We start from the raw sequence: 24,067 nt of genomic DNA, 5'->3' as shown, positions 1-24,067 counted from the left end.
TGAAAAGGTGTTCAACATCACTAATTAGCAGGGAAGTACAAATTAAAACCACAATGAGATATCATCTCCCACCTGTTAGAATGGCTGTTAACAAGAAATAACAAGTGTTGGTGAGGATGTGGAAAAAAAGGGAACACTTGTGCACTGTTGGATGCAGCCACTATGTAAAACAGTATGGCGGTTCCTCAAAAAGTTAAAAATAGAACTACCATATGTTCTAGCAATTCCACTTCTGGGTATTATCTGAAGGAAACAAAATCACTATCTTGAAAAGATACCTGCACACCCATGTTCAGTGCAGCATTATTTGCAATAGTCAAGACATGAAATGGAAACAACTTAAGTGTCCATCAATGGATGAATGGATAAAGAAAATAAAGAAAATGTGACTATCTATCTATCTATCTATCTATATATATATATTAAAAAAGAAGGAAATCCTGCCATTTGTGACAACATGGATGGACCTTGAGGGCATTGTGCTAAGTGAAATAAGTGAGACAGAGAAAGGCAAATACTGTGTGATCTCACTTATATGTGAAATCTTAAAAAAACTGAACTCAGGACTTCCCTGGTGGTCCAGTGGTTACAAATCCACCTTCCAATGCAGGGGACACGGGTTCGATCCCTGGTCAGGGAACTAAGATCCCACATGCCACGGGATGACTGAGCCTGCGCGCTCTGGAGCCTGTGCACCACAACTAGAGAGAAGCCTGCCCGCCGCAACAAAGAGCCCACATGCTGCAACTAAGACCCGACACAGCCTAAATAAATAAATATTAAACAAAAATTAAAAATAAATTTAAAAACCTGAACTCATAGATACACCACCAAATGGTGGTTGTCAGAGGAAGCGGGGAGAGGGGGGGAGTGGTTGAAGGTAGTGGAAATTTCCAGTAATAAGATAAATAAGTTCTGGGGATATACTGGGGATATAATCTACAGCATGGTGACTATAGTTAACAAGATTGTGCATTTGAGAGTTGCTAAGAGAGTGTATCTTAAAAGTTCTCATCACAAGAGAAAAAACCGTAACTGTGTGGTGATGGATGTTAACTAAATTTATTGTGTTAATCATTATGTTATACACCTAAAACTAATACAGTGTTATATGTCAATTTTATCCCAATTTTAAAAAGTGTGTAAAAGAAACCAATAGTTAATTACTGATAAAGCTGCATGGTGAGATTACAAGTAAATTTATTCTCTTCTTAAAACTTCTTTTGAATAAAATAAACATTTCAAAGAAAATGGTTCAGGCTCTTAAAATACTTGAGATCTATGGTGAATTAGTTTTCAGTTTAACAAAAGTCACATTAAAAATCTCATAGTTTACGTAAGCTACCACAAAACAATACCAAGACAAAAAGTAGTACTTGAAAAGGGGAAAACTTTCAATACTACCTTAACTCATATTGTTGTAGTATATAAATAATTATGTACTCCTGCCTATAAGGACTGACTACTGGTCAATAGATAACTTGGATTTATTAATAACATTCATAGATCTAATTCTGACATATCTCTAAGTCATACCTTGAGAATAGCTATAAGCTTGAGAAGGATCAACTATTATGTCCATTGAGAATGAGTTGTGTGATTCCTGAGAATGTTTCTCCACCACCTCTACTGTATCACTGGATGAAGATGATGATGAAGACAATCCCAGTCTAACGTATCTTCCTTTTCTACCACAGAGTGAACAATCTACCGGTGTGGCACTAGGTCCCCGGGGCAGTTGAACTTCATCTCTGTGGTAGTTTCTAACAGCTCCACTGTGATGCACAGAGCGTTCTCGTTGCCATATATAATGGGTTGGAGCAATGGCCATAACCTATGGTGGAAAGCTTTCTTTTAGAATTTTAATAAGATTTTAAAATTTAGTAAAATTAAGAACAAAAATTATAACTCAAGAACAAGCTACCTGTAAAACTAGATCTAAAAATCTGTCACCAATTTTTTTTTAGAAAAAAAGCATTTCCAGATAAGGCAATATTACCTATAAAGTGATTCATTGCTTGGATCCTTAAGATAATAATTGATAAAGTATTTAAATTATTTCAAACAGGAAATAGAACTGAAGTAACTTTCCAGGTTTTTCAATTCTGGATATTATAGGTTTGGGAAAGATAATACAGTTAGCCCAAAACAATACATAATTCTCTGGAATGTACTCGGTTGAAAACAATATTTTTAATTGAGGTTTCCAGCTATGTATGTTAGGCTAATCTTAACATGTTTGCAATCACAGCAAGAGATATGGTGAATGAAAACACAGGTAAGGTGCTTAACCTCTCTGTTCCTGTTCTCTTGTCTGTGGTATGGAGAGAATAATGGTGTCTATTGTAGAGGATTGTTGCAAGGATTAGATGAGGGATTATTCAGAAAGTACTTAAGATTCCGCGCTACCTGTCAGGCATTGTTCTCTAAGGTTGGTTAGAGAACACACTGCCTTCAGAGTCAGGATACACTTAGTTTCTTATTCTGGCTCTGCCACTTCCTAGTTGTATGATACTTTGCAAGTTACTTAACCTTTCTGAGCCTCAATATCTTCATATGGAAAACTGGGGATACCATCTGCCTCATAGGATTGTCCTGAAGGTTAAATATGTGTAAAATCCTTATCACATAGTAAACATCTGGCAAATGATAGCCATTTTAAGACAAGCTAGTGAAGTGTCATGGTGTCTAAAACTTCTAAACAGAATGTTAGAATGTTACTTCTAAGCAAAAATGTTTAGTTGCGGTTATCAATGACCCAAGGTAAATGAGAATTGTAGAATTTGAGAGCTAGACAGTGCTTTTTAAAAAAATTTATTCAAGTATCCAGACAAAACTATAATTCAAAAAAGACAGACAGTGCTTTATTAATTGCCTAGACGAGTGATTTTCAAACTGGTTTGAGGAGCTCTAGGTTTCACAGACAACGTTAGGGGTCACAGGAGGGGCTAAGGGAAGACAGAGCAGGTGGAGGACCTCAATTTGGGGGATTGTGTGTAAAATTTTGTTTGGAAAGAAGGCTTTTGCTGTTAAGAATGAAAACCTTAAAACCCCCAGATTAAAGCTGATTCCCTCAGAAAATAGGGTTATTGTGCCTCCCCCAAAACAATGCATAAAGAATACTAGCAACGCTAATTTTTAAAGTGTACTTTAGGATTGGATTTATTTTATAATCTACTTCTTAAATCCTTCAAAACAGTTTTCAACCAAAGACATGTAATAAAGTTATACATCTTTTAAAAGGTAGAAGTAAATAAAGATGTTAACTCTAAATATACACATTTCTATGACAATGTAAAACTAGGTGCAGAGATACCCAAGGTGAGGAAGTAGAATATCAAATTTTCTTATTCCTTCCATATTTATCTACTATTTTTCTCAATATTTCTGTCTTTATTGCTCATGTCTGGAATGTCCTTTCCCTTTATTTGTCTTAGTATTTCTTTTCCTTCAATGCCCAACATAAGTCCCACCTTTCTAGAAACTCCAGCTTTCAGATTTTCTTGTTTTATTGTTAATGCTATATTAGGACTCAGCATGTAAATGTTAGCACTCAGATGTATATTTTTATGCATGTAACCTGTTCTGCCGAAAGCCCCCTCTGGACAGGAATAGTTTCTCATACACCTCTCTTTCAAATGCCTTCTCCACAATATTATGCAGTCATTAAATATTTTTTAATGATAGATGAAAATTTTTAAGAATTAGAGGCCACTAACATTATGAGCCTTCAGCAATATAATTTTTGTAGGAATCCTATATAGCAAAGTCTAGTGAAAAAAGCAGAGGGAAATATGAAGTAAAGGGCACAATATAGAAGATTTGGTACTGTTCTTTCTGCAATAAGCTAGGCATCATAGTCTCTCCACATGCTAACACACCTAGAAAAATGCATGCACACACTCTTATCTATTAAGCTATTTCATTCCTGAGATAACATAATAGATATAAGTGCATTTTCTAAACTAACCAACGTAAGAGATGGAGGCTAGATGTCAGAGAAAACAGAACACTGGGAAGCCATTAGATGTGAAGTCAAGTTCTGGCTCTGCCACTTAACTGATATACGATCTTGAGTAAATCTCAACCTCCTTGGTCCTCACAAGTATTTTTGTAAGGATAAGAAGATAATTTATATGAAAATATAAATTTGTAAAGCACAATGCAAGTGTATAGTATAATTACTGTAAGCCAGTTTGTAGCTACTATCGTAACTTGAGTTTATTTTAGGATATGTGACTAAAAAATGGGTTGACAGTATGCCAGTACTGGACTCTTAACAAATGCATAGAAAACTAAATTTCTAACAGCATGTCTTGCTACTATAATGCAGCAAACTTCAGGGCAAGGAGGATGTAATACTTCTTTATAATAAACCTCCACAACACTGAACTTAGTGTCTTACTCATAAATTAGCTGTTAAATGAATACTTAAGAGAACAGGATAAAATCTACTAGGTAATTTCTTTTTCTGTACACCAACATGATTCAAATGTACCTGGTTGGAACAACCAAAAAAAAAAAAATCTTATCTTTATCTAGCTTATCTATCTGGATAAGGGTCAGTGCTAGGTGAGCTCGGTAAAGAATTGTTTTTTGTTTTTTAAAAATTTATTTATTTTTGGCTGCAGAGGTCAAAGTTAAAAATTAAAGTAGGGTTTAAATTAAAGTAGGGTTTGGTCTTCGTTGCTGCACACGGGCTTTCTCTAGTTGCGGCGAGTGGGGGCTACTCTTCGTTGTGGTGCACAGGCTTCTCATTGCGGTGGCTTCTCTTCGTTGTGGAGCATGGGCTCTAGGCACGTGGGCTTCAGTAGTTGTGGCACGTGGGCTCAGTAGTTGTGGCTCATGGGCTCTAGAACACAGGCTCAGTAGTTGCGGCACACGGGCTTAGCTGCTCCGCGGCATGTGGGATCTTCCCAGACCAGGGCTCGAACCCATGTCCCCCACATTGGCAGGCGGATTCTTAACTGCTGCACCACCAGGGAAGCCCAAGAATTAGCCCAGGGAATCCCTGTGCTATACAGTAGGTCCTTGTTGTTGTTTGTCTTCATAGATAAGACGGTATGAAAAAGAATCAGAAGCTTTAAGTTCCATTCATTCTGTCAGTCAGCTATATTTACTGAGCACCTACTACAAGTCAGGCACTGTTACTGCATTCCTCTCTCCCTTCATCCCCAGGCAACCACTTTCTGTCACTTTGGATTATATAGTCTTCACAGTTGATATAAATGAAACCATATAATATGTGGTCCTTTGGGGACTGGCTTCTTTCACTTAGCATGTTTTCAGGGTTCATCCACTTTGTAACATGTATCAGTACTTTATTCCTTTTAATTGTCAAGTAATATATCATTGTATAGCTATTTTGTCGATCCATTAATTAGCTGCTGGACATTTCAACTGTTTTCACAACTATTGACTATTATGAATAAGGCTGCTTGCTATGAACATTCATGCACAAGTTTTTGTGTGGACATAGTTTTCATTTCTTTTGAGTATAAAACTAGGAGTGGAATTGCTGGGTCATATGGTAACTCTGTTTAGCATTTTGAGGAAATGCCAGACTGTTTTCCAAAGCAACTACATGATTTTACAATCCCACCAGAAGTGTATAAGGATTCCAATTTCTGCACATCCTTATCAATACTTGTTATTGTCTTTTTTAAAAAAAAATTATAGTCATCCTAGTGGGTGTAAAGTGATATCTCCTTGTGTTTTTGATTTTGCATTTTACTGATGGCTAATGATGTTGAGCATCTTTTCATGTGCTTTTTTGCCCATCTGAATATCTTTTTTGAAGAAATACATATTCAGATCCTTTGCCCTTTAAAAAATTGGGTTGTCTCTTTAATACTGAGTTGTAAGAGCTGTTTATATATTTTAGATATAAGTGCCTTATAAGACAGATGATTTGCAAAATTTTTCTTCCAGTTTGTGGGTTGTCTCTTCACTTTCTTAATGGTGTCCTTTGAAGAACAAAAGTTTAAAATTTTGATGATGTCCATTTTATCTGTATTTCCTATTCTTGCTTGTGCTTCTGGTATTATATCTAAGAAACCTAATCCAAGGTCATGAAGGTGTAACCCCTATGTTTTAAGATTTTTACAGTTTTTAGCTCTTAAATTTAGGTCTTTGATCCATTTTGAGTTAGCTTTTTATATATAATATGGAGTAGGGGTCCAAGTGCTTTCTTTTGCACGTGGACATCCAGTTGTTCCAGTACAATTTGTTGAAAAGACGATTCATTCCCCACTTAATTTTCTTGGTACCCTTGCCAAAAGTCAACTGGACTCTTCAATTTTTATTCCATTGAGGGAGTTACTACTCAGTATAGTGTGGTAAGGAACAGTTTCTCTGAGGTGACATTTAAGCAGAGTCCTGAATGAAGTGAGGAAGTGAAGCATATGAATTTCTGGGGAAAAGCATTCCAGGTAATAGGAACGGCAAATGCAAAGACCCTGAGGTGGGAGTGTCCTTGGTGCATTTGAAGAATAGCAAGTAGGCCAGAGTGGTTGCAGTGAAATGAACAAGGATGGGAGATGAAGTGAAAGAGATAAAGGAGGAGAGTTGGCAGACCATATAGATCCAGGATAAGCACTTTGTGTCTTTTACTCTATGTGAGATGGGAAGCCTCTGGAGGCTTTTGAGTAAAGGAGACATGATTTGATTTTCTAAAAGATTTACTCTTTAAATCTGCTATGAAGAATAGACTATAGGGAAGAAAGATTGTAAGGGAGACTATTTGGAAAGTTATGACAATAGTTGAGGCAAGAGATGACAATTAAAGTAGGGTTTAGTGGTGGAGGTGGTGAGAAATGGTAAGATGCTGGATTTTCTTTAAGGTATAGATGTGGTAAAAAAAAAGTCTAGGGTGACAGTTTTTTGGCCTGAACAACTGGAATGATGAAGTTACCATTTATTAACATGTGGAAGATTGCAGGAGGAGCAAGTGTGGAGGTCTATGTGGGGGAATCAAAAACTCAATTTTCAGCATGTTAAGTTTGGGGTATCTACTAGATAATGAAATGTAAATAAAAAATTGGATATGCAGATCTGGAATTAGGAGAGAGATCTGTTAGTTCTCAGTGTTGAAGCCTTGAGAGACTAAACTTTTCTGTAAATCCCATTACACAACTGACTTTCAAGGTGTCTAAAACTTTGTAGTCTTTTACACATACACCATTAAGCCACATAATTCTCTGTCTCTTTGTCTGGTGCCAGCAACTGAGGTAATTCCAGCTCCAACAGAATAAAGTTGTTGCAGTTAAAATGCTAGTCGTTGTATTTTAGGAGTGGGTAAGCAACCTGCCATGAGGAAGCATTGCCTATCCCGGCCTCTTGCCTCCAGTGCCCCCTCCATGTACTTAGCTGAGTGTTCTACAGGGCTTGAAGCATTTACTTTGAAAAAATCAGAGTGTTCAAATAAGGCCCACTATCACATCATGGATGGCAACAGGTGCGCAAATTACCCACTCCTCACCTAGGGAGGTAGTGACAAAAAATAACAAGACAGGACTTTTTCAATGCCCTGTAATTGGAATGAGTCCTTTAAATTCCTTAATGAGGATCCATTAATTTGGGGAGGTGGGTCATACATACCCAACTTTTCATATTTTTCTATTGAATATAATCTTGTAAAGACTTGGCCTGCTGCACAGTCTTCTAAGTTATTTCTGAATCCTTGCATTTCTCCCAACATTCAACAATCCTAATTTAATCCACAAATATGCATAACTGCTATATCTTCATCTCATTAATATAATTAACAAGGTTAATTCTGGGCAGAGTTCTGTGACACGCCTCTGAAGTCTTCCCTCAGGTCTGACACTAATCCATTAATTGGCTCCTTTGGCCTGTAGTCATTAAGCTAGATATGACTTCATTTTTTTTTTTTTTTTTGGCTGCATTGGGTCTTCGTTGCTGCACGTGGGCTTTCTCTAGTTGCAGCGAGCGGGGACTACTCTTTGTTGCGGTGCATGGGCTTCTCATTGCGGTGGCTTCTCTTGTTGTGGAGCACGGGCTCTAGGCACGCAGGCTTCAATAGTTGCAGCATGCAGACTCGGTAGTTGTGGCTACACGGGCCCTAGAGCGTGCAGACTTCAGTAGTTGTAGTGCGTAGACTTCAGTAGTTGTAGCGCGTGGGCTCGGTAGTTGTAGCGCGTGGGCTTGGTAGTTGTGGCTCGTGGGCTCTAGAGCAGAGGTCCCCAACCTTTTTGGCACCAGGCACTGGTTTCATGGAAGACGATTTTTCCACTGGTGGGGGTGGATGGTTCAGGTGGTAATGCGAGCGATGGGGAGCGGCAGACGAAGCTTCGCTCACTCACCCACTGCTCACTTCCTGCTGTGTGGCTCAGTTCCTAACAGGCCGTGGACCGGTACCGGGGGTTGGCGACCCCTGCTTTAGAGCGCAGGCTCAGTAGCTGCGGTGCATGGGCTTAGTTGCTCCGCAGCGTGTGGGATCTTCCCGGACCAGGTATTGAACCTGTGTCCCCTGCATTGGCAGGTGGATTCTTAACCACTGCACCACCGGGGAAGTCCCATATGACTTCATTTAATTACAGCATTATCTAGCCCACATTTACCAAACTTCTCTGAACTAGTACTGCCTTATAGTGATCACTGCCTTCCATTTAATTTTCTACTCCAAATTTTTTTAGTTTGAAACATTAACTTTCTTTACTGAAAACCAGAACATTAGATAAAATAACTAATCTTTTTAGTGTCTTTCTGCTTTATATTAATAGAATCTGGCATCAAGGAAACTTTATGTATGCTATGTGAAAAGAGGTATAGTTTTTAAACTTATTTTATACCATGTAGTTCACATTTCAACCTTGGGGACTTGAAATTTTGATACTTTAACAGAAATTATTTAATGGAAATTATTATTCAGCTCCAATGTTATTACCATGACGTATTTTGGAATGCGCACGCTATTCTTTCCCAATATACTGGTGATCTTTTAGAGAAGAGAAACACTCTAAAATAAAAATACTTTCTACAGAAGTAGCCTTCTCTGAAAGACAGAAATGACAATTTTTAATTATTGTGGTATAAAATTAAAACATCAACATTGTAATATAAAAGTTGTACTCATGGTAATCATCAAGGTTAATGGTTTACCCTTCATATACAAAAAAAAAAGTGAAACATTAGAAGCACATTAAAAAACAAGACAAGGAAAACTACATAAAGAGAACACAGAGATTATATATATAACGCATGTAAAAATCTTACCTCCTCACAGCATCTCCGGCTTACAATAGCCCTATAGTCAATTCTATCCCAGAGTTTGTCCCTTAACTTTAAGAAATCAGGGAATAATTTTCTCCAGTTTTTCCCTAAAGCCCATGGAAAAATTTCATATTTGGATTCTTCTTCATCTTCTTCAACTGTATTAGCCAGATACCTAGCAAAGAAGACCAACAACTCAAAAAAGAAATGGGTAAAGAACAGGAACAGACAGTTCACACAAACACACACACCAACTTGTTTATAAACACATAAAAGATGTTCAACCTTATGCATGATTAAAGAAAGGTAGATCAAAAATAGAGATACAGTGAATTTTACCTTGTTGAGTTCTGGATACTTTTATATTCCTATCAATCTTTGCTCTGGGATGCAGTTATATGGAAACAGTCTGATCCTTTCAAGTCTTGCTTTCATGATTTGTTAGGTGGATCTGGAGCAATGTTCAGTCTGGGGCTAATTACTCCCCACTAAGGCAAGACGTTCCTGAGTACTCTACTCAGTACTGAATTACTCAGTGTGAATTATAAGTTTTTTCAGTCTGGCTGGTGGGAACAGGCACTATTTCCAGCCCTGGGTGAATGTTAGTCACTCTGTTCCCTCTATTCTTACGGTCTTTCCCTACACTCAAATACCTGAGGGGGGATCAGGCATGCATAAAAGCAGGAAAACCGGACAGATAAGAAGAATCATCAGTCAATCAAAACTGACTCACATGATAGAAGTAACAGACAAGGATACTAAAACAGTTATAATTATTCCAGATGTTCAAAAAGATTAGACACATTGAAACTATACCTCTAGAGATGAAAACTATGTGTACAATGAAAAATACATTGAGTAGGGTTAACAGCAGATTAAATTTTGCAGAGGAAAAGATTTGTGCATTGAAGACATAGCAATATAAACTATCTAAAATGAAACACACAGAGAAAAGGAAACAAAAATAATGAACAGAGCATCAATAAGCTGCGAGACAACTTTAAGCAGCCTAATAAAGGTGAAATTGGAATCCCTAAAGGGTGGTGGGTGGACAGAAAATAACATTTGAAGAAATAATGACTGAAAATTTTCGAAATTTGATGAAAACTATAAATCCACAAAGAAGCTCAGTGAACTCCAAAGCACAAAACATGAAGAAAATTATACTAAGGCATATCATAATTAATTACTTAGGACCAGTAATAAAGAGAAAATCTTAAAAGCAGTCAGAGAAAAAAAATAAGACATGTTAGATAACACAGGAACAGAGATAAGGATGGAGCAGATTTCCCACTGGAAACAATGCAAGCTCCATAGATGACTTTCTAAGAAAAACAGGCGACTCACAATAAAAAAAATTACAAAACGTACAAGGGAACAAGGCACCATGAACAGAAACAGTCCCTGAAGTGTGAAGATACTAGAATTAACAGACAAACACCCAAGAAAAGGGGGTCTTAAAAGCAATCAGGGGGCTTCCCTGGTGGCACAGTGGTTGGGAGTCTGCCTGCCGGTGCAGGGGACACGGGTTCGAGCCCTGGTCTGGGAAGATCCCACGTGCCGCGGAGCAACTGGGCCCGTGAGCCACGGCTACTGAGTCTGCGCGTCTGGAGCCTGTGCTCCACAACAGGAGAGGCCGCGATAGTGAGAGGCCCGCGTACCACGATGGGGAGTGGCCCCCGCTCGCCGCAACTGGAGAGGGCCCTCGCACAGAAACGGAGACCCAACACAGCCAGAGATAGATAAATAAATAAATAAATAAAAGCCATTTCTAAAACACTACTCTTAATAAATAAATAAATAAATAAATAAATAAAATAAAATAAAATAAAAGCAATCAGAAAGGAAGACAAATGATCCCAAGTGGAAGGTTTGAGATGCAAGAAGGAATAGTAATCAAAGATATATAGATATATGGGCAAATCTAAACAAATGTTGAATTTATAAAACAACAATAATAATGTCTAACCTTTTGGAGGGCATTAGGTAGAACTAGTAGAATTGCAAAACAAGAGAATAGAAGTTGGGAAGAGTGATTAGAGTTAAAATGCTTAAGGGTCTTGTAATTAAAAATAACTAGGGCAATTGCTAAAAGAATAGATATAGAATGTAAGATTTCCAAACATGTAGAGGAAAAAAAGGTGTCAAAAGTAAAAATATTAAAATCTCAATCTGGGCTTCCCTGGTGGCGCAGTGGTTAAGAATCCGCCTGCCAGTGCAGGGGACACGGGTTCAAGCCCTGGTCTGGGAAGATCCCACATGCCACGGAGCAACTAAGCCCGTGAGCCACAACTACTGAGCCTGCGCTCTAGAGCCCGCGGGCCACAACTACTGAGCCCATGAGCCACAACTACTGAAGCCCGCACGCCTAGAGCCCGTGCTCCGCAACAAGAGAAGCCACTGCAATGGGAAGCCCGTGCACTGCAACGAAGAGTAGCCCCCGCTTGCCGCAACTAGAGAAAGCCCACGCGCAGCAACGAAGACCCAATGCAGCCAAAAACAAGAAAAAAAAAAAATCTCAATCAAAAAGATAAAAATGGAGGGGAAAGAAGAAAAAAATGGGACATACACAAAATACACAACAAGATGGTAGGAAAAAATGCAAATATATAAGAAACAATAGAATATTATTCTGCAGTGAAAATGAAATGAACTACAGCTACATGTATCAATAGAAATGAATCTCAAAATAATATTATAAAGCAAAAGAAGAAAGTTACAGAAGAATGATAATGGTAATTATGGTGTACAATTATTTTATTATATAGCCCCCAAATAGGAATAACCAAATATATTATTTAGAGGTATATACATAGAATAAAGAAAAGTAAGAAAATGATTACTTGTGGAAGGGAGGGGGCTCTAATTGGGAAACTGTGTGCTGTGAGTTTCTAAGATTCTGGCAGTGTTCTATTCTTGAGTCATGGGTACATGAGTATTTGTTTTGCTTCTATTCTTTTACACACACATACATATACATTCCATACACTCTTTTGTAAATATTTCACGTTAAAAAAATTTTAAAGGCACAGAAGTGTATAGTACATCTCTATTCATGTAATATACACACTGGTTCATATATAGAAAATTATTTCTAGACACATACATATGAAACTGTTAACTGTCCTTGAGGAGGGAGGTCAAGGTCTTGAGATATGAGGAAGACTTACTTTTAATTGTATACCCTCCTATATTTTTTTTAACCATGTGCATATTCATATTTAGTTACATTAATATAAAATGAGTACCTAAATATTTTTATCCTCCCTTAAAATAACTAAGTATTTTAATATTACCTTACTATATTACATTATATATATATATATTACCTTATTATAAAGCACCTCATTGTTAAACCCATTCAGTTATATGAGTCAAATCATGTCCTTTGTGAAATTACATAAAGTAATTTCTCACTTTAGTATCCCTGAGAGTTCTTAGTAAACTGTAGATAGAGCTGGAGGTTGGCCCCTTTCATGCTTGCGGATTATGAAAAATCTATAATGGACTATGGTACTCTAGTATCAGGACCACATTATGATTCTATTCTACATTAACAATTTTTCAGGCTCAATTAATGAAATATCTGTCTCTTACACATGTAAGCTGTCTTCTAATTTGAAATAGATTTTTCTTGGAGCAGAGTCCATTTCTTTTGCATAGGGTTAATTGTGTTTATTCAAATAAAGAATTAAGAACCTCCTATGTCAGCCACTGAAGTATGCAAAAAAAGATACACATTCCTTGCCCTTAAGGAGTCTACAGTCAAGTAGAAAAGGCAATCAAGTATGAAATAAATACATAACTGAAAGAGAATATAGGAAAATGATAATAGAAGTTCAGAGTGTTATAAGAATATATAGAAAGGAAAAGGAGTTGAGTTAGAACTGTGGCTGCGAAAATATTTAATGAGAACTATTGAGTGAGGCTGTATCAAAAGAATGATTAGATATAAAAATGGAAATTATAATTCATGTTCCTTTTCATATGGAGCTTATAATACAACATGCAACGCAACCTGACATGCTACTACACAGTGTAAGCTAACATAGTGCTTTGCTGGTAATAACTTTACAAAACTTGTCAAATCCAATTTGGGGCATCTGGTAAGATTTAAATAAAGTTTCTTTTGATTTGTTTTCAATTTTCAGGTGAGAAAAAAACTATAAAATAGATATTGCGTCAACATACAGATATAATACTAAGAGACATGTAAACAGCAGCTTAGTGCTAAATGGCTGAATTTGGCCACTGGCAAGTCACACCTGAATTTGCTGATTACTAACTTTTGTGACCTTGGAAAGTACTTAATCTTCCTAAGTTTCAATTTCCCCATCTGTAAAATGGAGATAATTAAAAAATGTATCTTATAGGGAAGATTAGATGAGTTTATAGAAAACATTTTTGTGGTACCTTGCACATGATACTCAATATTAGCTAATACTATTATATTCCCCCAATTTAGCAATCATCAACTCAAATTTTATATTGAGTTCATTTTTTCCTATGCATGGGGAAATGTATCTGCTGAAAACATGCAGAGATCAATTTCTTCTAGTCCTATTTCTTGAATCACTCTTTGATTCTGAATTAAACAGACTTTAAATAAATTCTTCAGTGCTAACGGTTGTTGTGGTATTCAACTTAAATATTTTTATATGTAGTTCCCTAGTTAGGTACTTAAAATTATATTCATATATTCCAAACTGCAGCATTATATCCAGGTACTAGGTAGAAAAGGTTTTGATATTGAGATGTCTAGAGCATTTTCCACAAGCTGTTCAGTGTAAAAGGGCAATAATGATAATAATTTTTACTATACATTAAATTTCAAAGAGAATATTCTGGCTTTTAAAAAATCTCTAAGTCCAAAAGAGGAAAATTTGGGATAATTTATGTGGAACACTATATAAATTATGGAAATGTGAAAGGTACAATACAAACTCAAGTGGAATATTGAATAATAAATGTTAGGTATGTGGCAGGATAAGACCAGTGAAAAGAACATAAGAATATCCTATTAAAGTAAAAAACCATATAGCTTTTAAACAGGAAGGCCTATTCAAAGATATACATCAGGTTTTAAACAGCCTCTATTTTAAATAAGGTATTGTATATATTATAAATAACTTGCACAAAAATCACTTAGTAGAAAGCATACTTACAGAGCAATAAAGAAATTTATCCTGGTATGCTCATTTATAGTAAATTTAGCTCTCTTGAAATAAACAAAGGTCATAGCCAAAAGATACTATAGGGAAAAAAGTTAAAAGTTAATATTAATGTTTTGCTTTCATAGTAAAACTGCTTTAAAATAGTTACCTTTATAAACTAAAACAATAAAGCATTATTTATCCTTATTATAGAATTAGCTATTTATTCGAGTCCTTATTTTTTTGTCTTTCTTTAATCCATATGAACAGTGAGAAATAGTTCTGGATCATTTATGATTAAATTATAATTTTATAATTATAATTTTAACCTCTAAATTTTATTATTGCCATCTATTCAAACCTACAGAGAAGCTGAAATAATAATCAAGTGAATAACCATACATCCTTCATCTAGATTCACCAATTGTTTTTCTGTTGCCACACTGGCTTGATGTACGTGTATATGCAAAAAATTTTCCCCTCAACCCTTTGAGTTAGTTGCAGACATCCATACTCACTTTTTAAAATAATTTTTGAAAAATAACTTCTAACCAGAAATTAGAACAACATGGCTCTATTTTCATTGGAATAAAAGTGTTTTAAATGTACTATTAGGAAGACATATGTCTAGCCTGCTATTAGGACCCATGCCAGGTTCTGCCTGTTCAAGTTAAAAACAAGTTATGATACTGATATATTGATAATAGACTCCCTCTCATAAAATGCCTAATTCATGCTACCTTCACAGGTTTGGCCACAAAGGTGATTCCAAATTTTCAAGGTAACTTTCAGTAGAGGACTCTTGATATATTGAGTGTTAAGATACAGTACTCCTGGTTAGTTACTTTAAAGGCACTGCCCCCTGCTGTCCAACAACTTTAATTACTATAAGGTGCTTAAAATTTTAAAATTTTAAACTTTAGAACTCCACATGAACTGGATATTTGACATTAAGGCATTACTGTCAATTTTTAAAAGCATCAGTGACACTGATTATGTTTAAAAAGATCTCACCTTTTAGAAGTACATCTTTAAATATTTATGGATAAAATGTTAGGATGTCTGGGATTTGCTTCAAAATAATCCACGTTTGGGGAGAGAGATTAGAAGAAACAAGAATGGCCATGAGTTGATCATTGTTTTAGCTGGATGACAGGCACATGGAGGGTCTTTGTTCTATTCTCTCTACTATAAGTTGTATGTTTGAAATTTTCTAAAAATTTTCAAAATTAAAAAAACCCTCTGATTTTATTGTTATCTTAAGCTTAAAATAAGAGTTCACATCAATATGAAATTAGTGGGTATTTAATCATGAGCTAGTCTTCTGTTCATTCCCTTTTCTGTTGGTTGGCACATTATTTATTTATTTATTTATTTTTGGCTGCGTTGGGTCTTCGTTGCTGCATGCCGGCTTTCTCTAGTCGCGGCGTGGGGGGGCTACTCCTCGTTATGGTGCACGGGCCTCTCACTGTGGTGGCCCCTCCCGTTGCAGAGCACGGGCTCCAGGCACACAGGCCTCAGCAGTTGCAGCACGCGGGCTCAGTAGTTGTGTCTCGCAGGCTCCAGAGCGCAGGTCCAGCAGTTGTGGCACATGGGCCCAGATGTTCCGCAGCATGTGGGATCTTCCCGGACCAGGGATCAAACCCATGTCTCCTGCACTGGCAGGCGGATTCTTAACCACTGTGCCACCAGGGAAGTCCCATAGCATGTTATTTTAAATGTGATACGAAGTCATGCTGAATTTTCTGATATGACTAACTGGTCTAAGATGACATTTATAAAGCTGAAATTCTAACTGATCAGCTAAACCTAAATAGTATAGAAACATCACAATCCTTAGTATATAAGTCAGCATCATGATGTTCTTTTATGAAACAGATTCCTAAATAAAGAACATGATAAACTAATTTTACTCTACAAGATTATTGGGATTTGTTTTATCTAAATTATCTACAAAATATTAAAATGTGTAACAGACTGCCTTAGTGGAATGAACCTCAGATATTATTACCTGATAAAAAGTAATAATTCTGATCAAAACATATTAAGCCTAATATAGCCAATATTTTATAATAACTATAAATGGAGTATAACCTTTAAAAATTGTGAATCATTATATTGTACACCTGTAACTGATATATTATACATTAACTAAACTTCAATTAAAAAAAAAGAGCAAAACAAAACAAAAAACCCCCCAACCACCCAAACAAAAAACATATTAAGTCTATATTGATTCTTGTTTTAAATCAAACAGATATGGGTTTAAGGTCATTTAATCAATAATATTTTACAATGCCTCAAGTATAGATAGAATGAATCTATGTTGTATGCTAATGGATTCCACTTTGAAGGAGCAATGTAGGCTAGTTCTTTTCCTAACGTTAATTAATAAGATAGAAAATCCTAATAAGGTTCATTAAAGTCCTGATAGCCTAGTAACATAATAATGCTGGTTAATGATTATACTGTTAACAAATTTACCTTGTCTGCAATTTTACAGCAGCAGTCCATCCACAAGAAATCTTGAATTAAATCGTCATCTACAACAAAAGATAGCTGTGACTTGTCTTTTGAAAACAGGTTTCCTTTTGAAGCATTAATTTTTACATAAGGAGATGATAAATGATGCTTAGAAATCAAACAAAAATGGCAGGACCAGGGTTGTCCAAGGTGTAGTTTCAGTTCTTTAGTGTGTTTGCCATTGCAAGCGCTGTACAAAAAGCTACTGCTTTATTCTTTGGCTTCCCATCTGATTTGCCTTAATATATAGCCCAGACTGGAGGAGGAATGATAGAAGTGTTTGATTTATTGAATATTTCTATAGCTCTTTTAGAAATGTGTCTTGGGTAGCTCTAGATGAGCCTTTGTTGTTTTCCAAAATCAATCTTTAACAGGTGGAAATGGAATCTGATAAAAGGTAAGTCTTTAAGATATAATGACTCAATGAATACTGTTTTCTAAATATGTTTTACTTTTTTTAACTACTTTCTCCTTTTAGGTACGGGGTATTTTTAGTTTTGGGTTTTCTCTCCTCCTACTTATCTCTGTCCAATTATCTATTATCCAAATACACATGAAAATATCTATATAAAGGAGATTCATAATTCATTAGTTATTTATAACTAACATTTAATTTTGGAAAAAACTGAGTATGACAAAAAGATCAACAAACAAACATACTGTTAAAAAATGAATAACACCCAAAAAATAGGTCAGAAACACTCATTTCAATTTTAAAAGGCTAAAATATATAATCCCAAGACATATGGGTAGCTGTCAGAATATAATTTGAGAAAGATCTACTTTTTTCCATTTCCCCCTGCATTTTAAGTTAAAGAAGCATAACTTCTTGTTATATCCAAGAAATATCATCAATGTAGTCAAATAAATGGAAAGTTCCAAGTATAAGTACTGCTTTTTTGAGAATAATTCATTTCTGCCTTGTTAATTCCATTTCTATTTCTTAAATTACCTAAAATGGTAGAGCCATGTATTTTCTCTTATTTCTCACATTCAGTTACGAATAATAATAAAGTTTGTGGGTAATAATTTTGCTCTACTCTTAATAAAGAGAGAGGGAAACTTTTATTAACAGCATTCTAGATTCTGACAAGGAACATCTTTATAGTTCAACATTTTCTACCTGTATTACTTACATTTTGTCTTCTATTATCTTATTTTGCTTTTCTTTAAATCTTAACCAGCTTGCCCTCCTTTTTTTTTTTTTTTTTTTTAAATTTCTGTCCTCTCAGCAAGGCAAACACTCTTGTCCCCAACTCTCTCCTCTTTTATGCATATGCTTTCCTCTATAAGCAAGGAAGGCTGTTACCTGGATCTACCAGACTGTGATAGCTACTTGATTTGATTCAGTCCTGCAGATACTTACCAGAATCCATCTATCCAACCCTTTATTCTGTTTACCTTACTGCCTTACCTCAAAAAACAAAAACCAATCCTCTTTCTTGGCCAGTAGAAGTACTATAAAGAAGTTTCTTTTTGGCTATGTTTAAGAAGCTTATTAGCAAAGTAGCACTGTTTCATGATCTGAACAAATTCAAACTCAATTTCATTATATGAGCATGATGACAAAGCATAGTTAATTTTTAATAATATTCCCCAGATATAATACTGAAACTTCTCTAGGTTGACTAACCTTGCCAGTTTGCTCAGTTTCAGCACTGAAAATCCTGGGAAACCCCTCAGGCCCAGTGACACTGGGTCAGTTGGCTCACCTGAGACTTTATGTAGTATTTATACTTTAGGTCAAACACAACTCATGCTATGACCTTGAACTGCCCAGAATTTACATTTGACACTTGGATTTAAGTAGTCTAAATGGTAGATGATGAATTTCTACTCTAAAAGTAATCAAAACAAACAAAAATCCAGCATTGAGGGGGAAAAAAAAAGGACTACGGAAAAAAAAAAGCAAATTTGGCTGGAGATAGAAAATCTGACATAGAAAATAACAGTATCCTCTTTGATTATTATAAAAATGATAAAATAGATCTTATATTCTCATTTTTAAGTACTCTATAATTACCACTATTACAATATTTTAAACCTACCAAATAATTTAAAGAAAGCAGTCATTTCCTGACGCTGTATAACTAGACAGGGTCCTTTGGGGCGTTTAGACTTGTTGCTATTATGTGCATTTTTTTCAGATGCTGGCCAACTATCTTTAAAAATAGGACGCTTCAGGTTAATGGGTTTTTTAGGCTGATGTGATCTATTTGACCCTGATTTTACATGTACAGTGACAGTAGGTGGTGTCTCACAACATAGCTGATTATGCCTCATTTTGGTTTCCCACAATTCCTGTAAAAATAAAACACACAGTTATTTATCACACTCTTGTTCACTTCTATATAAAAACAACAGATTGGATGACACTATCAGATGCAGTCATAGGAAATGTTACTGAACTTGCTACTAAAATGTTAGTTATGACAATGACTCACATGAGAAACTGCTTTTAGAATTTAGTGCCAAGAAAAGCTATGCTTCCTTTGGGTAACTGATATACCTTCTCTTCCCAAATAATAAGATCCTGCATACTATTCTGCTTTGACTACTAGGGAACTCAAAACCAAATTTTAAAGTTAATTATAGAAACTGTGCTGAGTTTATAATCTATTTGCGGTATTCTTTTTTCCTGATAATTTTTATTCTGCTTGTATTGACAGTTTTATCATATGATTATTATGTCAGCTCAAATTTTTTATACAATAAGGCAAACTACTTCCAGAACTAAATTATTATCAACATCAATTATTATATTAAAAAGCAATCTCATACACACAAAAACATATTTTCTAACTGGTTAATTCCTTGATATGTTATAAAACTCACTGATTCAACAAGCATTGATTGTTATTTATTGAAAAGTTAAATACAATCCTAGCAAAGAAATGCATGGTATACAGTGCATTGAGGGATTCTCATAAATTGGTCACTTTAATATGTTTTTTTACCATCTTTATTGGAGTATAATTGCTTTACAGTGGTGTGTTAGTTTGTGCTTTATAACAAAGTGAATCAGCTATACATACACATATATCCCCATATCGCCTCCCTCTTGCGTCTCCCTCCCACCCTCCCTATCCCACCCCTCTACGTGGTCACAAAGCACCCAGCTGATCTCCCTGTGCTATGTGGCTGGCTGCTTCCCACTAGCTATCTATTTTACATTTGGTAGGGTCACTTTAATTTCTAAAGTTGTGAGTGTATGACTATGCTATTTGAGTGGCCAATTACCAGTGTAAATGAATGTAAACTGTTATAGACTAATAAAAATTGAAACAAAGTTAATCCATCAATATGTAACAATATGCATAATCATTACGTTTGGTGGTAATTAGTTCACGTGATTACTAGTTTGACCCAAAGTACTTATAGGGTAATAGGAAATGTAGTTATGAATAGCCAAAGCAGGAAACTACTCTAAGACCCTAATGAGAACCTCTGAATCCATAACTCACAGTGACCCAGGCAGCCATGCCTCCCTTGATGTTCAAGGAGTCAGGTACAGATTCTCCTTCCTGACCCTCAGAAACTTCCCTGCTGAAGGAAGGAATGGAAAATAAGATTGGATATAGTGGGGCTAGATCAGCACTGTCCAATATAATGTGAGTCACTTTATATTTCTAAAGCCACATTTAAAAAGTACAAATAAGCAAGTGAATTTTTAATTTTAGGAATGTATTTTATGTAACCTAGTATATCCAAAATATCATTTTAACATGTAATCAATATAAAAACTAATGAGATATTTTACATTCTTTTTTTCATACTAAGTCTGAAATCTGGTGTTTACACTTACAGTATATCTCAATTTTGGATGCTAAATTTCCAACAGTTAAAGTGAAATGTAGTCTTACCAAAACAATGATGTGGTACATAAGGGAAAAATATTTTACACTCCTTCAGTATTTAATTTTAAATTAAAGTAAAAATTCTTCAGTTGCACCAGCCACATTTCAACTGCTCAACAGCCACATATGGCTAGTGGCTACCATATTAGACAGTACAGGGCTAGATTATGAAGAACTAGGCAGAGTAAATTATATTAAATTAATTCTATAATTGCTTCTCCTCCCTCTACTTTGCTTCCCTCCTCTCCTCTCATCTTTCTTCCTAGATCCTAAGGTCCAAGCAAATCGAAGGCAATTATGGAGTTGAGGGTGGGGGAGTGCTACAAACTCCATAGAAAAAGGAATGGGTGATAAATTGAGCCTTGAGACTTGTGTTAAGAACGTTTTGCTACTTCCTGCCCACCTCATCTGGGAGACAGCTGGAGGTCTCATCTGCATCTCTTTTTTTTTTTTTTTCCCCAAAGAAAGAGCAACCTTACAAATCTAGATGGAAAAAACTAAATAGGCTTCTCACATTGGGGTGTGGGGGGTAGGCTTGGGGGAGTGGGGGACAGATGTGCCAGCATATAGAATAGCTGTGGCATATCTCCCAGGATGTCAGTTTTACTTAATGTTACTTAATGTTAAGTAACTTAAAAGTGCTGCTTTGTTAAAACAACCTTGGATATATCATGAAATAGAATGCAAATTTTCTATCAATCAAAAAAATAAATATGTTTTACACTATTCTGCTTCATATAAAATTTGAGAAAACAGAAAGAGGAGGAAATTCCTCAAATAGAGATTCACTGAGATTAATAAGCAAACACTGGCAGGAGAGTTATGGAGAAGGAGCTTAAGGAGAGAAGCTATCAATGCAACATTTTGGTCAAATTCCAACTTGAGGTAACTTCTATTTTTGCTCTTCATTTAGACATACTAAAAGAATGACAATAGTCAAATGAGATGATGATGATGATGATTATTATTTAAGTTTGGCCGGCCGCGCCGCGCGGCTTGCAGATCCTATTTCCCCGACCAGGGATCCAACACGGGCCCTGGCAGTGAAAGCGCCGAGTCCTAACCACTGAACCGCAGGAGAATTCCCAAGAATTTTTTTTTTTTTTTAAGACAGAGGCTTTTTCAGCACGACAGAAGGCAGAGGGACAGAGCCACCTGAGAATATACGTTAAAATACTGGAGAATAGACCTGGATTAAGACCTGATTCTCACTAGCGATTGGGTCTTAGGCTATTTAACTTCTGGGAGCCTCCATTTTCTCACTTGCGATATTGCGATAATAAAAGCAGCTATTTTTTTTTAGAAACTGGTACGTAGTAAGTATTCAATTAAAGTTACTTACTAGGCATTGTTAATAATACATATTTTGTAGGGTTAGTGAGGAAAGGAACTATATGGATAATGCACAGTGCTGAATGCTTAGCAAAATCTCAATACATGGCAGCACTATTATTGTATCTTTTTTACAGGAAGGGTGTCTTTGAAAGAAAGAAGAGTCCCAATATGACAGATAACCAAATTTCACCTCAACTAATACATGTAATTTAAATGTTAAAATTTTATTGGTAACAGAGACCATAGGTATTTTTTTTAATGTGCTCATGATAAAGAATAAAATTTGTAGAGACAGGATCTCAATTTTAACATAGCATGGGTTTATCAGTCTTTAAATGTTAAATTACTTCTAAAGTTTTTTGATTTTTTTTTTTAATTGAAGCTAGTTGGCCTCCAGTCGTACTGGAAATGTAAGACAGGGACATTTGTAGATTTTGATAAATGGGCCAAGGGCATAGCACCGAGATACAGCAGCTCAGGTCTCAGGATTCTGGTGCAGACGCTCCTGCGAAGAAAAGATGTGTTTAATGGGACGCGAGAAGAGGCAGGACGAACTCAAAATACCACTATCCGGCGCCCAGCGGGATAAAGGCAGGCGGGCGGGCGGGCTGCGGGAAGGCACGAGCTCTTTCCTCAGGGCCTTTCTTCCCGAGGAGGGGAGCGCCCGCTGAGGAGACGGCACGGCTAGCACTCGGGGACGCATCTCCCCACCTCGCCCTTTGTTCCCTCCCCTCCCCCGCCCACTAGTGAGCACGACCAGGTGAGCCAAAAAGCACTGTGCCGGCGAAGCCCGACAAACCCGGCCGAGAGGGGCGCCCCGCCTCCCTCTTTCTACTTCGCCGCCGTCCCCCGCCCCGCGGCCCTGCGCCGGCCGGCGCCGTCCGACCGCGACGCCCCTCCTCCCCGCCGGCACCTGAAGGGGGGACTCACGGGCGGCAGTGTGTACGGCAGGGGCCAAAACGCCCCCGCCGCCGCCTCACACACGGAGGGCGGCGGCGTTGGGGGAGAGAGGGGACGGAGGAACCAGGCACAACCAAAACTGGAGAGTTGCCGGCGAGGCCCGAAGCCGGGCCGCGAGCGGAGAGTACCTGCGGAAAACTGAGGCTGGTGAACGGGGCCCGGGCCGGCGGCCAGCCTTCCCCAGACGCCCCAGGCCTCAGACGGTTGCTCGCAGGTCACTCCACCGCGGCACTGCGGACTCGGAGACCTCCCGCCAACCCGGAGCGAGCCCGGCGCGGGCCAATCAGCGCGCAGAGCCCGCCTCCGGGGGGCGGGGCCAGCCCAAGGCGCGCGCCTCCCCTCCCCCCTCGCGCTGTGCTCGCAGCCTCAGCCGCCTGCTCACCTTCACCCGTTACCCGGCCTTGCTTTCCCTCCCGGCAAGGTCCTGGTAAAACGCCTCGACACTCCCAGACCGCTTCTTGCCTTCTAATGTAACGCCTTACCCTTGGACACTTACCAAAGTCAGGCTTGGATTAGAGCCATTTATCTTCCCTGCTGCGAGATGGAGAGGCCCTGCCGGGCTGGGACATCAGGTCTTAACTTACCCCTCCCCCACCGCACCAGGCACACACACTGGCAGGAACGCGGTAAACGGAGACGTCAACAGCAGGAGGACGAAGAATCAGAGGTGAACTTTGCAGCAGCAATTGTAAATTACTGCTACGTTAAAATAACTGTAGAAACAGAGGAAGAGACAACCTAAACCAAAAAAGGAAGGTGTGGCTCTTTGTGAGAAGGGGTAATGTTATTCTATCCTGTTAAATCTATTGTTCTAAACTAATTTCTTCTACAGGAACCTTTTCTTTTTGACCTGGTGCCTGGGATGTAAGGTGCTTAATAAATGTTTGTTCAATGAATAAGTAAAAGGATTCTTCATAGCTTTTAAATTTTGTACGTGACATCTTTTACTCTTCACTTCCCTTCTAATATATAACCTGCTTTTTTTCCCCTGTCAACGTATCATGG

The 24,067-nt window shown here is 37.3% G+C and overlaps 1 protein-coding gene across 2 annotated transcripts in view; it reads right to left on the bottom strand.

The window, feature by feature from the left end:
• SPDYA (speedy/RINGO cell cycle regulator family member A) overlaps positions 1-20,392 on the bottom strand; it is a 32,383-nt gene extending 11,991 nt beyond the window's left edge. Inside the window, exons 1-6 of one of the 2 annotated variants that reach the window (XM_061211424.1) lie at positions 20,375-20,392; positions 18,959-19,211; positions 16,872-16,930; positions 14,400-14,485; positions 9,238-9,409; positions 1,537-1,834 (exon numbers count right to left, since the gene is read on the bottom strand). In XM_061211424.1, coding sequence (XP_061067407.1) covers positions 1,537-1,834; positions 9,238-9,409; positions 14,400-14,485; positions 16,872-16,930; positions 18,959-19,211; positions 20,375-20,392 — 886 coding nt within the window. Of the gene's footprint in view, positions 1-1,459; positions 1,463-1,536; positions 1,835-9,237; positions 9,410-14,399; positions 14,486-16,871; positions 16,931-18,958; positions 19,212-20,374 lie in introns of those variants that run through there. The other variant, XM_061211425.1, reaches the window with a different exon arrangement.
• Between the last annotated feature and the right edge of the window lie 3,675 nt (positions 20,393-24,067).

The sequence above is a fragment of the Eubalaena glacialis genome, chromosome 14 (assembly GCF_028564815.1).
Source record: "Eubalaena glacialis isolate mEubGla1 chromosome 14, mEubGla1.1.hap2.+ XY, whole genome shotgun sequence".
In the NCBI taxonomy this organism is placed as follows: Eukaryota; Metazoa; Chordata; class Mammalia; order Artiodactyla; family Balaenidae; genus Eubalaena; species Eubalaena glacialis.
This window is presented reverse-complemented; position numbering and strand designations above follow the sequence as displayed.